At 40.7% G+C, this 11,718-nt stretch overlaps 2 protein-coding genes across 4 annotated transcripts in view; one reads left to right on the plus strand and one right to left on the minus strand.

Moving 5' to 3' along the window:
- Nucleotides 1–11,718, plus strand: part of LOC126385760 (nuclear factor 7, brain-like) — a 410,666-nt gene that overhangs the window by 38,513 nt on the left and 360,435 nt on the right. The gene's annotated exons all lie outside the window — the stretch shown is intronic.
- mmp24 (matrix metallopeptidase 24) overlaps nucleotides 971–11,718 on the minus strand; it is a 109,942-nt gene continuing 99,194 nt past the window's right edge. The window contains exons 9-10 of the mRNA XM_050037678.1: nucleotides 9,555–9,821; nucleotides 971–6,828 (exon numbers count right to left, since the gene is read on the minus strand). Of these exons, the coding sequence (XP_049893635.1) occupies nucleotides 6,464–6,828; nucleotides 9,555–9,821 (632 nt within the window). The 3' untranslated portion in view covers nucleotides 971–6,463. The remainder of the gene's footprint in view (nucleotides 6,829–9,554; nucleotides 9,822–11,718) is intronic.

Here is an 11,718-nt window from a genome sequence, read left to right on the forward strand (position 1 = left end):
ACATGAACTTCACATGAAGGCATCCCAAAATTGCAGCTGTTTAAAACATCCAAATTTTCCAGAAAATACTGAAAAACATACCAACGTTAAACTCAGTCACCAGAAAAAAAATGTTGGCACTATACATTACCTTGGACTGTTTCATACGTGTCAAATCAATGTTTCTAAAGTGACCTGGTATACGAGCTGACCTTGTCATCTGGAGGTGGAGGGGATGGTGGATGGGGTGTCAGTTTGGCGAGACACCTGCCAAGGTGCAGACTACAAAACTGGTTGTGACTCATTGCTGTGTTTTCAGCAGCTTTTTAGGGCACCTGCCATGGGTGATTGTGGAAACTGTTGCTGTTTTTCCTTGCATTTTTTTGGCGAGAAAAGAAGTTGTTTGTTTACTGAGATGTGGCTGCTTTTTGCGTTGCCAGACCCAATTTGCAAAACGCGAATGGGTCTGGACACGGAGTGTACATGTCCTCTTTTCCCGAGGGGCGGTATCAACGGCTGTCACTCAAAGTGACTTCCCTTCACACAATTGGAAAGACGGAAAACCAATCAGAGTAAAGGAAACATGCGACGTAGGCTAGCACAATGCCACTGTAAACAGACCAGCAAGCTGCAGCGGAGATGAGCTGTCATCTTCTTCCCGATCAACGGAGCCAGTTGGTAAATTAAACTTTTACCAAACCCCGTAGGAAGGGCGGCAAACACATCCTTTTGTTCAGTAAAAGCTTTCAGTGCAGCCGTTTGTTCTGCTTTTAAAGAAAATGTACATTCCAGTTCGTTCAACACATTTACCATCGCAGTTTCAGAATCAGTAGCAATGTTGGTTGTTTACGAAATGCATTCACTCCACTCCTTGTCCCTCCTATTCTCGAAATGCATTCACTCCACTCCTTGTCCCTCCTATTCTGATGACGTGCCCGCCCCAAAGTAATAAATGGTTCTGATTGGCCTGGTAAGCTTTAACCAATGCCAGAATGCGCCTTAATGATTGCATGGCCAGACTGATCTGCTGAGCGAAATAGAATATGAGCTTGTGAGATCAGGATGGTTTCAGCAGGCTAGATGTTTGTACCACCAAATTTAGTATTTTAAGCCAAAATGTGGTCTTTCCCTAACCATGGTGGTTTTTGTGCCTAAACATAACCAAACATTAACCACAGTGAAACAAAGTTTTAATAAATGTGCCATATAAAAATGTGCAAATACAGAGGTAAGTAGTAACACATTACAAGTAATACACAAGTAAAAATTTTTTTTTTTTTTTTTAAAGGAACAAATAATTTTTATGTACCTTTTTTAAAAACTGTATTTCTTTTCCTTACTCTAGCAAATTTTTAGCCCCTAATCTACTTGTTACTTTACCACTTTATACCTTCTTAAAGACGAGTCTGATTTGGGGATCAAGTGTAGGGGAGTGGAGGAGAAGCTCTACTGCAGATGCTGAGTTGCCAGCTGTCTGGAAGAAAGAGAAGCACCAGCTGTATTTTAACCACGATGCGATGATGACGGAGCAAAACCCAGAGCAAGAGGCAGCTCTCAGAGACAATCCCTGACCACATCTGGCCACGCTCTTTATACCACAGTCTAAAAAAGTGCTGCTGTGGCTCCCAGAAAACACTGAGACCTTCGCTCTTAAAAACTCTTCTGATTTGCAATCACAGTGAAGTAAGCTGCACAAACTGTAAGTGAAAATATAGTCAGCTACCTAGCGTTAGCTATGTTAATTTGTCATGCATAACGTTCATCTTTAATGTTATGATAATGACATTAACTTATCTTGTAGCTGGTGGTCTGTTGGGCTTTTAAATTGGTGTGCTTTAGAAAGCAGTTAACCTGATAATGCAGAGTTCAACGTTTAACTTTCATAATAGCAGTAGAAATCATTGCCTCCCACCTGTGTGTTTTGGTTAAAACATAACATTTTCCATCGGCCTGCACACCCAAAAAATACCAAAATGGAAAGTAACATGTGCTTTGAGTAATTTATTAACCAGGTACTTTTCTAAAATTATTTTATGGGCTTTTTGTCTTTAACTGATAGTACAGCTAAGGATGGACAGGGAAGGTGGGAGAGAAACAGGGGATGACACGCAGCAAAGGGCCACAGGTCGGAATTGAACCTGGGCCGTGACCTCAAGGTCGCCCTGACCAGGCACCTTTTTTTTTTTTAACTTTCATTTGAGTCATTTTTCATGGGAGTGATTGTACTTTTACTTGAGTACAGATTTTCAGTACTCTACCCACCATTGTGCAAATGTAAACCTAATGTGTCAGGGGTTTGCAGAAACGCACAAAGCCAACATTTTTCCTGGCGACTGGGTTGGTAAACTGCAGTGAGTTCATGTTTTTTTTTAAAAAGGCCCAATGTGATGAGAACAGAAAATGCATTTTTTTTCTGTAAAGAGTGTTTGATCGTTTCCATCAAAGACGGGAAAAGTGACCAAACCTGACACCTCAGCCATTCAAGTCAAAATTAAGCTCCGCAGAGTGACCGTCTGCGATTGACCAATCAGACTGCAGGGTTTCTAGCACCATTCCGAACCAGATCTGTGTGCTAGGTACCCCAACAGAGGGAGGACCAAAAATGGGGACGGTAAGGAATGGTTCTGTCGGTACCATCCACAACTTTTCACAGTGGAAACAGAAAAAAAAGCATACCGAACTGAACTGTTCTGTACTGCTCGGAGGAAACGGGGCTTTAGATGATCTTATCTAATGTATTTTTCAACTGTTCCCTTTTACAGGTCGTTGTAAATTGAAACTTGAGTTGAGACTTGAAACACGTCGCAGCACATCTGATACTCCTCAGCACACACAAAGCAACACAAAGTGTGTTTAAAATGTGTCGACAAGCAGAAGTCAAGCAATTAGAGCCAAAGACAACTCGGAATTTTGGCACTTTTTTGACAAAACTGGAGATGAATTACAAGCTCCTTAGTTCAAACCACCAATAAAAGCACTTATTAAATCATAATGAAAGCAGATGGTGCATTGATAGAAGAAAAAAACTGAGATGCTGAACATCGAAAGACGTAAAGAAAGATGAGAGGGAGAGCAGCGCTGACGGAAAGAGACGGTAAAAGAAGGAAAGATTATAAATAGAGGGAGAGGAGGAACAGACTGAGAGAGGAGAGGCCAGATGGACGGGAAGAATTACAAGAGGACAGTGAGAAAAGACAGAGGGAGGACAGTCGGATTAAAGCGAGGGATATGGAGGGCGAGTAGCCCCTATTAGAGCTTTGTGAACAGAAGTACTTCATTAAGCTCGGTCGATGTCACGGCGGCGCAGACAGCATACTAATACAGACCCACATATATCCTCTGTCCCCCCCCCCCCCCCCCCCTGCCTTCCTGTATTCAAACCCTCCCTGTCCTTTTAATTTCTCTTTATATTTCCTCCCTTTTGAGCATCTTGAGGAGCCTCTGGCTGCGCTCGAGTGTGGAAAGAGAGAAATACAAAGATGAGGATAAGAACGGACTAACAAACTAACTAGTTCAGCTCAGGGCTCGTATTTATCAAAGTTCTAAGAACTACACTTAAGACCCAATCCAGGATTAAAAAAGTTCTTTGCTGAGTGTGAGCGTTCAGGCACATTTATCAGGACACTTACTCCTACTTAGAGCAAAGTGTAACATTTAAGTCTGAACTCATTAATCACAAATCGTGCATCTGCAGAGCAGGACAAGCCGACATCTGTCATAGTGTTTATTCTTAAAGAAAAAAAAAATCAAAAACATAATTTAATGTGTTCAAAAGCCTCATTCTTTTTGTGTGGACATCTTGATACCTCAAGCAGCAGTTAATGTGAAATTAATATGAGTTTCATAAATATATAGTCAACAAGTTCTCATCACAACTCGTTAAATACCAGCGCTCTGTCAGTGGACCTACACGCCTAAATATGACATGCTATGTACCCTCCAGCGTCTGCTCTGGATGTTGTGGGATGGCGTGTTACTTAATGCTCCTTACATGCATTCCGGCTTTTCAAAATAAACTTCAGTTTTCACAGGAAATGTTCAGTTTCTGTTTGTTACATGCATAGTATTTTTCAAAGTAAAACTACAACGTAGGTAAAACACTTTGTATGTTAAGTTTACTTCCTTGAGTTTAGGCAACAGAACTCCGTGGTTAAGTTTGGAAAAAAACATCATGGTTTGGCTTCAAGGAAGTTTTAACCTGACTCCTGTCTGACCACTGAGCGTGGACACTTCCTGTGTCTGTCCTTTCAAATTAAATTCCCACATGCTCCAGTCATATAGGTTTGGATTTATTTTGACAAGGCCCAGCTCCTTACAGAGTTTCACTTTTTTTTTTTTTTTGACCAAGCGACCAATGAAATCTTTTTGACTATTGACCTCTCTGGTTGACTATTAAGGGGCAGCCCTAGTTTTTACAAGTGTCATTAGCATAGCATGCTACACATGCTAGCACAAAACATTGTTGAAAAACAAATTCAGATAACTCGGCTGACTTTTGTTTCACAGGGAAACGAACAGTGGGCTACCAGGCAAAAGTCTGGAGTTTCTTGCTCTTCATACTACGATAGTTGCCTGGTGCGTATCATACCGCCAACATCACTGACAAAACAGCAGTATTTGATGTGTTGAGTGAGAACAGGCTGATATAATATATAAACAGAATTGAATTAAAAGGAAATTGGCCTGAAATTTAAATAATTTTTTTCTGCAAGAATTCTGCTGCTGGTAGAAAAGGTGTGTCCAAGAACTGGAACATGATTAAACACAAAATGAATAAAAAATTTTGTTGTTGTTTGTAGCACTGCTATATTTAGAAATATCCAATCAGCATTCAGATAAAATAAGAAAAGTGGGCTACAATTAATTTTACTTTATTAGCAAATGTATAACTCATCATAACCAGTGATATTTTGCATGATCACCAAAAAAATCTGCAGCTTTTATTTTGTAGTTTGTGATTTTGAGTAAACGTTCAATTCAGTTTTTTACTTTTACCTTTCACTAAAGGGTTTCTGATTTTTTTAATTTTTATTCTGTAAATCTCTCAATCTGGAAGGCTCTTATGCTTAAGCTTGAAAAGAGCTATATTAAAAAATTCTTCTTCGTCTTCTTCTTATTATTATTAGGGATGTGTGATAATATCAAAATGTAATCAGAATCAGCCAATATCGGCTTTAAAATAAGAATCGTCAAACATGCTTTTCTTAATTTGCACAATAAATGAATATTACATGCACTGAAAAGTATTGTATTTCATAGTTGGTGGGGCCTCACAATAAGAGTATGTATGCAAAATATGTTAAATCCACAGAAGACAGAAGAGACTTGATGATCACTAAAATTAGGTAGAGAAAAAAGTGTATATATATCGATATCGGTATCAGTTATTGGTCAAATGAGTTGTTCAATCCAATATCGTACATCCCTAAATACTATAATGAAGTTTCACTCTGAGTAAGTTTGATACACACGAGCCCTGGTTGTTCGCAGTTTGGTAAATATAAGCAAATGTGTTCGGCCTGTTGAGACAGAGATAAGGCTGCTGAAATGTCATTCTATCACTATACGCTGATGACCAGCTATTCTACACCTGCTAAAACCAATCAGTCCGAGCTGTGTAAACCAAAGCAGGGGTGTTTTAAGTTGTAATGGTGATGAAGATGTGTCTTGTGGTGTGGTGTGTGTGTGGTGAAAAAAGAGAGAAAAAGGTCCTCTTTGACAGTTTTTCAGCTCATACGACTATAAATAAATAAAATTCAGAGATCCACAAAAAGATCCTTGGTTTTCTTTTTGTTATGGCCTTTATACCTACATTTTATCTTCATGTTTGATATTTTGAAACAATTTCTTTTCTTTTTTTTTTTCATTAAATTTCATCTGACTTGATAGTTGAAGTAGTTCACGTGTACAAGTTGTTGTTAGAACAAACTTGGAGGTGGTGTCTGGCTTTATGGAGCATCTTCTTTCTGCTCCAGATCCTCTTTCTTTTTATTTTCACTGAGAAGGAGAGTTGTGTTGTAGGTCCCAGAAGAAATAGTTAAAGTTCAGTATCGCAGTATTAGCCATGGAGGTTTTGGGCAAATCAGGAGTGTTATCTGTCCGTAGCCAATCAGATCCTCCTGGAGTCTTTGCGGACTTGTTCTCGCTGTCCTCAGTCTGTTTTGCACATGTCTTGCACAAAGCCCAAATCAGTATCAGTATACCTGTTTTACACTGACGTGCTTGTGTCACAAGACAGGCACAAATCTTGCTCTCACACACACTTGCATACACACACTTCTGCGTCCAAATCTACTCCCGCAGAGCATCTTCAGTGTCCGCCCTTTTATCAATAGCTAGCACAATTAGCGTCTTTCAGCATTGACATTCCATAGTTTTTTTTACTAGCGTTCTTGGCTATTAGCCAACGGAAGCTAGCTAACAGTATGACGACTGCTTGACCCCCTTCAATCCATGAACTTTGACCTCTTTGAAGGAAAGTCTGTTATACCCACTCCTGAACTGGGTATTTGTAGTAGTGCTGCGTCATGGTGTTCTGCTGCACGCCTTTGTTTTTAAACTGAAATATCGTGTACACCAGCACCAGGATGCACAGCGACAGAATGCAAGGGATCACCACGGCGATGGCGTTGACCGTCGTCGGGACATCGTTTATAGTCGCCATGATGTCCACGTCATCAAGGGGCAGCTGTCGGTCTCCGCGGTTACCCTTGCTGCCGGAGTGCTCCATGTCAGACTGGTCGCAGCCCATCCAGTCACGTAAAATGGACTTGGGGTAGCCGGGTTCCACCGTCAGTTTCTGGTTGTCGAACTTCCAGTACTCCTTCCCCTTGTAGAAGTACGTGTAGTCTGAAGATGGGAGGTGGGAAGGGATAAAGGAAAGAGAACAGATAAAGGAAGTTAGTGGGTTGATTTCTGTGATCGAGACAAAGTAAATATTAACATCAATACATTAAAACACAAAAACCTCATACAGCTCTGGATACTCAATGATTTTTTATCCTTTCAAGACGTCAGATTGTGACATATTTTTATATGACCATCTCCTTCGGGCACGCTACTGTGCATGTTTACATTACATACACTGCTACATGTAGCTACATGCTAACATCAGGGAAATGTAATATTGGTTATGGATGTTAATTTCTTTCTGATTCCAGATCGTGTTCCTGCTGGAACATCTCCAGTTGTGAAGACTTTGGTTTAGAAGCTTTTATTGAAATTACATTTTTTTAATATTGAAATTTGTTGAAATAATGTATGAGTTAAAAAAAGAAATGTAAGAAAGGGGTAGAGACATACAAGTTTTACTTCTACCTACTCCTTTTCAGACACTGTTGTCTTTGTCTTGTTGTTTTTCATTATGTTTTTTTGTTTGGTGGTTCAAAATAAGGTCATTCATTCATTCATTCAAAATTACCAGTTCAGTGCAAAATCACATGAGATATCACTGCGAGCAGGGAACTCCACCATGTTTACTCAGTCTGTTAAAGGCTCACTGTGAGGAGACACTTCAGTCCTTCACTCTTTAAGAAAAGCTTTCTCTTTAACTAAAAAACATCCATCAGTGTCCTCAGCTCCCTCCGTCAGCGCTGGCAGATCCCTGTGACGCAGAATCTCATTAGAGGCAATAACATTTCTGTTGTGACACGGTGGTTACAGGCAGCTACAGTATTTCAGTCCCAGCAGTGGTTGTTTTTATTGAAGGGCAATATTATGTAATGCCTGTGAGACAGACACTGTAGCTGGGAGACAAATGGGATGGTATGTGAGAGGGAGACAGAGGGAGGGAGGGGGAGAAAACATGAAGTGATTCAACCTCACAGTCTCACACACTCAGGCAGATGTGATGGAAAGCTAAAATAAGTGCATGTACGTGTTAGCTAATATTAGCATTTAATTAAATATCAGCAGGTCAGTGTGATGTTTTCTGTAATGTAATGTAATCGTTCTGTAATGTCCGTTCTGGGCTCCTGAGGAAACATGGTAGTGCAACATGGCAATCTCCACAAATGAAGATCTGCTCCCTGTGTAGACACACTATAAACACCCATTCTGAGGTAACAAAAACACAATCATTCTTATTTTTAGGTGATTAAACACTAAAGAAAACATACTTATTATATTCTACTCCATTTCTGCCAACACATCCCCATGACTCCTGCACGATGGGGCTTTAAATGTGTGTTCAGTAATGACTTTTTAATTTAAATCTGGAATGTGTAACTCTCTGTACAGTAACACCTCCACAGCACAGCAGAGAGGTTATTAAAACTACATTTGAACTAAACTAAAGATGGCAGAGAATGACAACAAGGATATCCAGCCAAAGGGGACACACACACACACACTCACACACACACACACACACACACACACACACACACACACACACACACACACACACACACACACTTGTCTGTTGCCTCCGAAGTCCCTGCAGGACTGCTTCTCATCTAACACCAAGTCACCATGCCCAACCGACCATGTCACCGCCTCTGATCTCTCTCTCACACGCACACACTACCTCTGAGGCCGCTGCAAGGTCATGAGGTCACGACTCGACAAGTGGAAGTGATGATGGGCACTATGTGTGAGTCTGTCGGCTTTGCTTGCGGAGGATAAACAGCGTGTTGAAGAAGAAGTAATTCAATGTGAATAAAATGAATCATAAAGAGGCTGACTGACCGTCTGTCTACAGTTAACTGACTGACTGACTGGTTGATTAGTGACCTCATCATTTAGTTGTTTTTAGGGCTGGACACGGATATCTGATTATTTGGATTTTTGTTAGTAGGGGTGTGACGATCCATTGATCTGGATCGATATATTGATTCAGTGATCAACAATCCAATATCATATTTGCAAAGTGAAAACAATGATCCATATCATCATCTTATGGTTTCGCATTTAGTTTGAAATCCTGCATCACCATCAAACAGCAGCAGGCAGACGATGACGATAATGTTATTTACTTGGGAATAAATCAGCAGTGTGGAAATATTATGGATTTTGGACAAAATACAGGTCAACTGACAGCACATGCCGTATGAAAACAATGCCGTTACAGGATAGAACAGGACGTCCAACATCCCTGCCTAGCCGGACATCTCATCTCGCTAACTTCTTACTACGCCAACAGCTGCTCTTATTCGACAATGTTCAGCTGAAAAAACGTTCATGCAAACCGAAACGATGAGTGAGAATAAATCTAAATAATACATGTAATTTGTGAAGCTATGAGTGGAGGAAAACTCCACCAGCAGCTACGCTAATCTATGTAACGTAAACGTGCCAAAGCTAATAATGGTTGACGAGCAAAAACAGCTGTTTTGTGTGTGAACTTTGACAGTTATTACTGAGCTGAATTTAATACTTTTGTGAAATGATGTTGCTGTAAATCTGTTTCATGGCTGTTGGGAGAAGTTGGCCTTCAGGATTTTAAGACCGATAGTCTTAAACCATATAGATCCATTATATTGGGGAGAAGGCAGACATCTCTACGGCCGATATCTCCAACACACACTTCTCATGTTTGGTGATGCACAGACAGTGAAACCAAACTGAATACTCACATCCCTCCCTGCTGATGAAGGCTCCCTGCGGTGCGTCCGGTATTCCCTTCCACACAGTGATGGTTTTGGGGTACCCTGGGTCCACTGTGCGCTTCTCCTCATTGTAGCGCCAGTACTTGTCCCCTTTGAAGAAGTAGGTTTTCCCAACCGGCTCCCAGCGCAGCGCCGTGTCGATGCCATCTTTCGGGAGGGAGCTGTCCAGCTCCACCAGGCTGTGAGGGTAACCAGGCTCAGCCGTCACCTCCTTAAACACCCAGTACTTATCTCCTGGAAGGTGAGGGAAAATATGAGTCAGGATTATAATCATATCATACAAATTTTCAGTTATTATCTCAAGTTTATTGTCAACCTCTGTTTTTTTAAGGTGCATTTAAAGCCACAGGCTGAATCAAGTGTTTTTGTCTCTTAGTTTAATATTTACAAGTGATTATTTAATGGTTGCAATCCAGGATCCAGATCAGCAAAATGTGTCTGCCAAGTTCTGTGTTCACAGAGAAACCCTGCTGGCAGACAGACAATATAAGAACATGATCTCCTTTAAACTGTCAGAACATAAACATAACCTTTAGAAACACATCGAGTTATGTTTCCTTTTTAAATAGAACAGAAAATAGTGAGGTCACAGTCATGGTTACACTGTACTACAACACTGCAGCTGCTTTCTACTTCACTGAGAAAACCATGCAGATTACACAGCTCCTCTGCAGCTTTGTTAAATATCCACTTCTTATTGTTCACAAGATAAATGAGGGAGAATATAAAGAGAGATTCAAAACCGCTGGTTAAATCATAGAACTACTCCATAAAAGCTCTTTTACTGGGCAATTAAATTAGCCTGACTTGACAGCCACTCCTTTTAATAGCCTGTACTCATCATCTGAAAGAAAAAACAACATATGGGAACAATGAATACAAACACAGACACTAATAGCTTTCCTCCAGGCGCTTAATGCAGCTGGACTCAGCTGAAACTTCTTTAATAATAAACTGTACACATTACTGAGAACATGTTGGGAATACAAGCAAAGGCTATAGACCCTTTTAAAGTGCCTTCACACCTGCCCTGTTTGGTTCAGTTCAATCAAACTCAAGTTGGTATGCTCCCTCAGTGCGGTTCGTTTGTGCAGGTGTGAACACAGCAGTCACACTCAGGTGTGCACCAAAACAACTGGACCAAGACCTTCTTGAAGAGGTGGTCTCGGTCCGGTTACAAACGAACTCTGGTGCAGTTCGTTTGCAGTGAGAACGTGTTCAACCTCGATTTGAACCAACTGCAGTCACATGACACATTGTTTGGGTTAAACATGAGCATGTTACAGTCCTGGAGGATTATTAATGTTAATTATTAATCAGCCATGTTGGCTGAAAAGTTTAGATTCAAAACATTTCAATCAAAAGCTCCAGAACATTTACTAACGGAGTTCCCTCTGAAATGTGGTGTAGATGTTGAGGAGAAGTTTCAAGCAGCATAATATGTAAGTACTTCAATGAAGTACCCCAAAATTATACTTAAGTGCAATGCTTGAGTAAATGTTCTCAGCTATTTTCCACCACTGATGAGAGGTATAAAGGACTTCTCAGCTGTCATGCCTTAAGGCCAAGACACACCAAAAAGGCTTCAGAGAACTCGCAGTAACAAAAGCCCCCTGATGCGTCACCTCACCTCAGCTATGTCTTGGCCAAAATGTTGCACATGAACACACCACAAAGACTTCAACCAACAGCCAACCAGCATGTAAGTTCTGCGCCTGCGTCAGAGGCAATAGTCTGTAATCGTTATTAAAAAAGGGAAACCGGAAGACCATCTTGACACTAGTTAGCCAGTTAGCACATTAACAACACAATCCAGTGTTGAAAGAACAGAGCATATTTACTGTGAACCAGAGAACAATAACACAAACCATCAGGAAATGTTTCTGTTAAAGAGTTCAATGGATAAAGAAAAATAATCATACTTTATATAACAAGTTTGTTTTGTTCACTCCCTCCTGACTTTAGCTTTTTGTTTACTTTCCTCACTTCTGTTTCTTCTGTTTCTGTACTGTGTGCTGAGCTGAACCGCTAATCAGGGTGATTTCATTCACCAACAAGCTCTACAGTTGCCGACGCAGATTGACCATGCTTAATCAGCGTGAGCCGACTATTGTTGATGAGGGCCCCGGGC

Source organism: Epinephelus moara, chromosome 24, assembly GCF_006386435.1.
Source record: "Epinephelus moara isolate mb chromosome 24, YSFRI_EMoa_1.0, whole genome shotgun sequence".
Taxonomy (NCBI): domain Eukaryota; kingdom Metazoa; phylum Chordata; class Actinopteri; order Perciformes; family Serranidae; genus Epinephelus; species Epinephelus moara.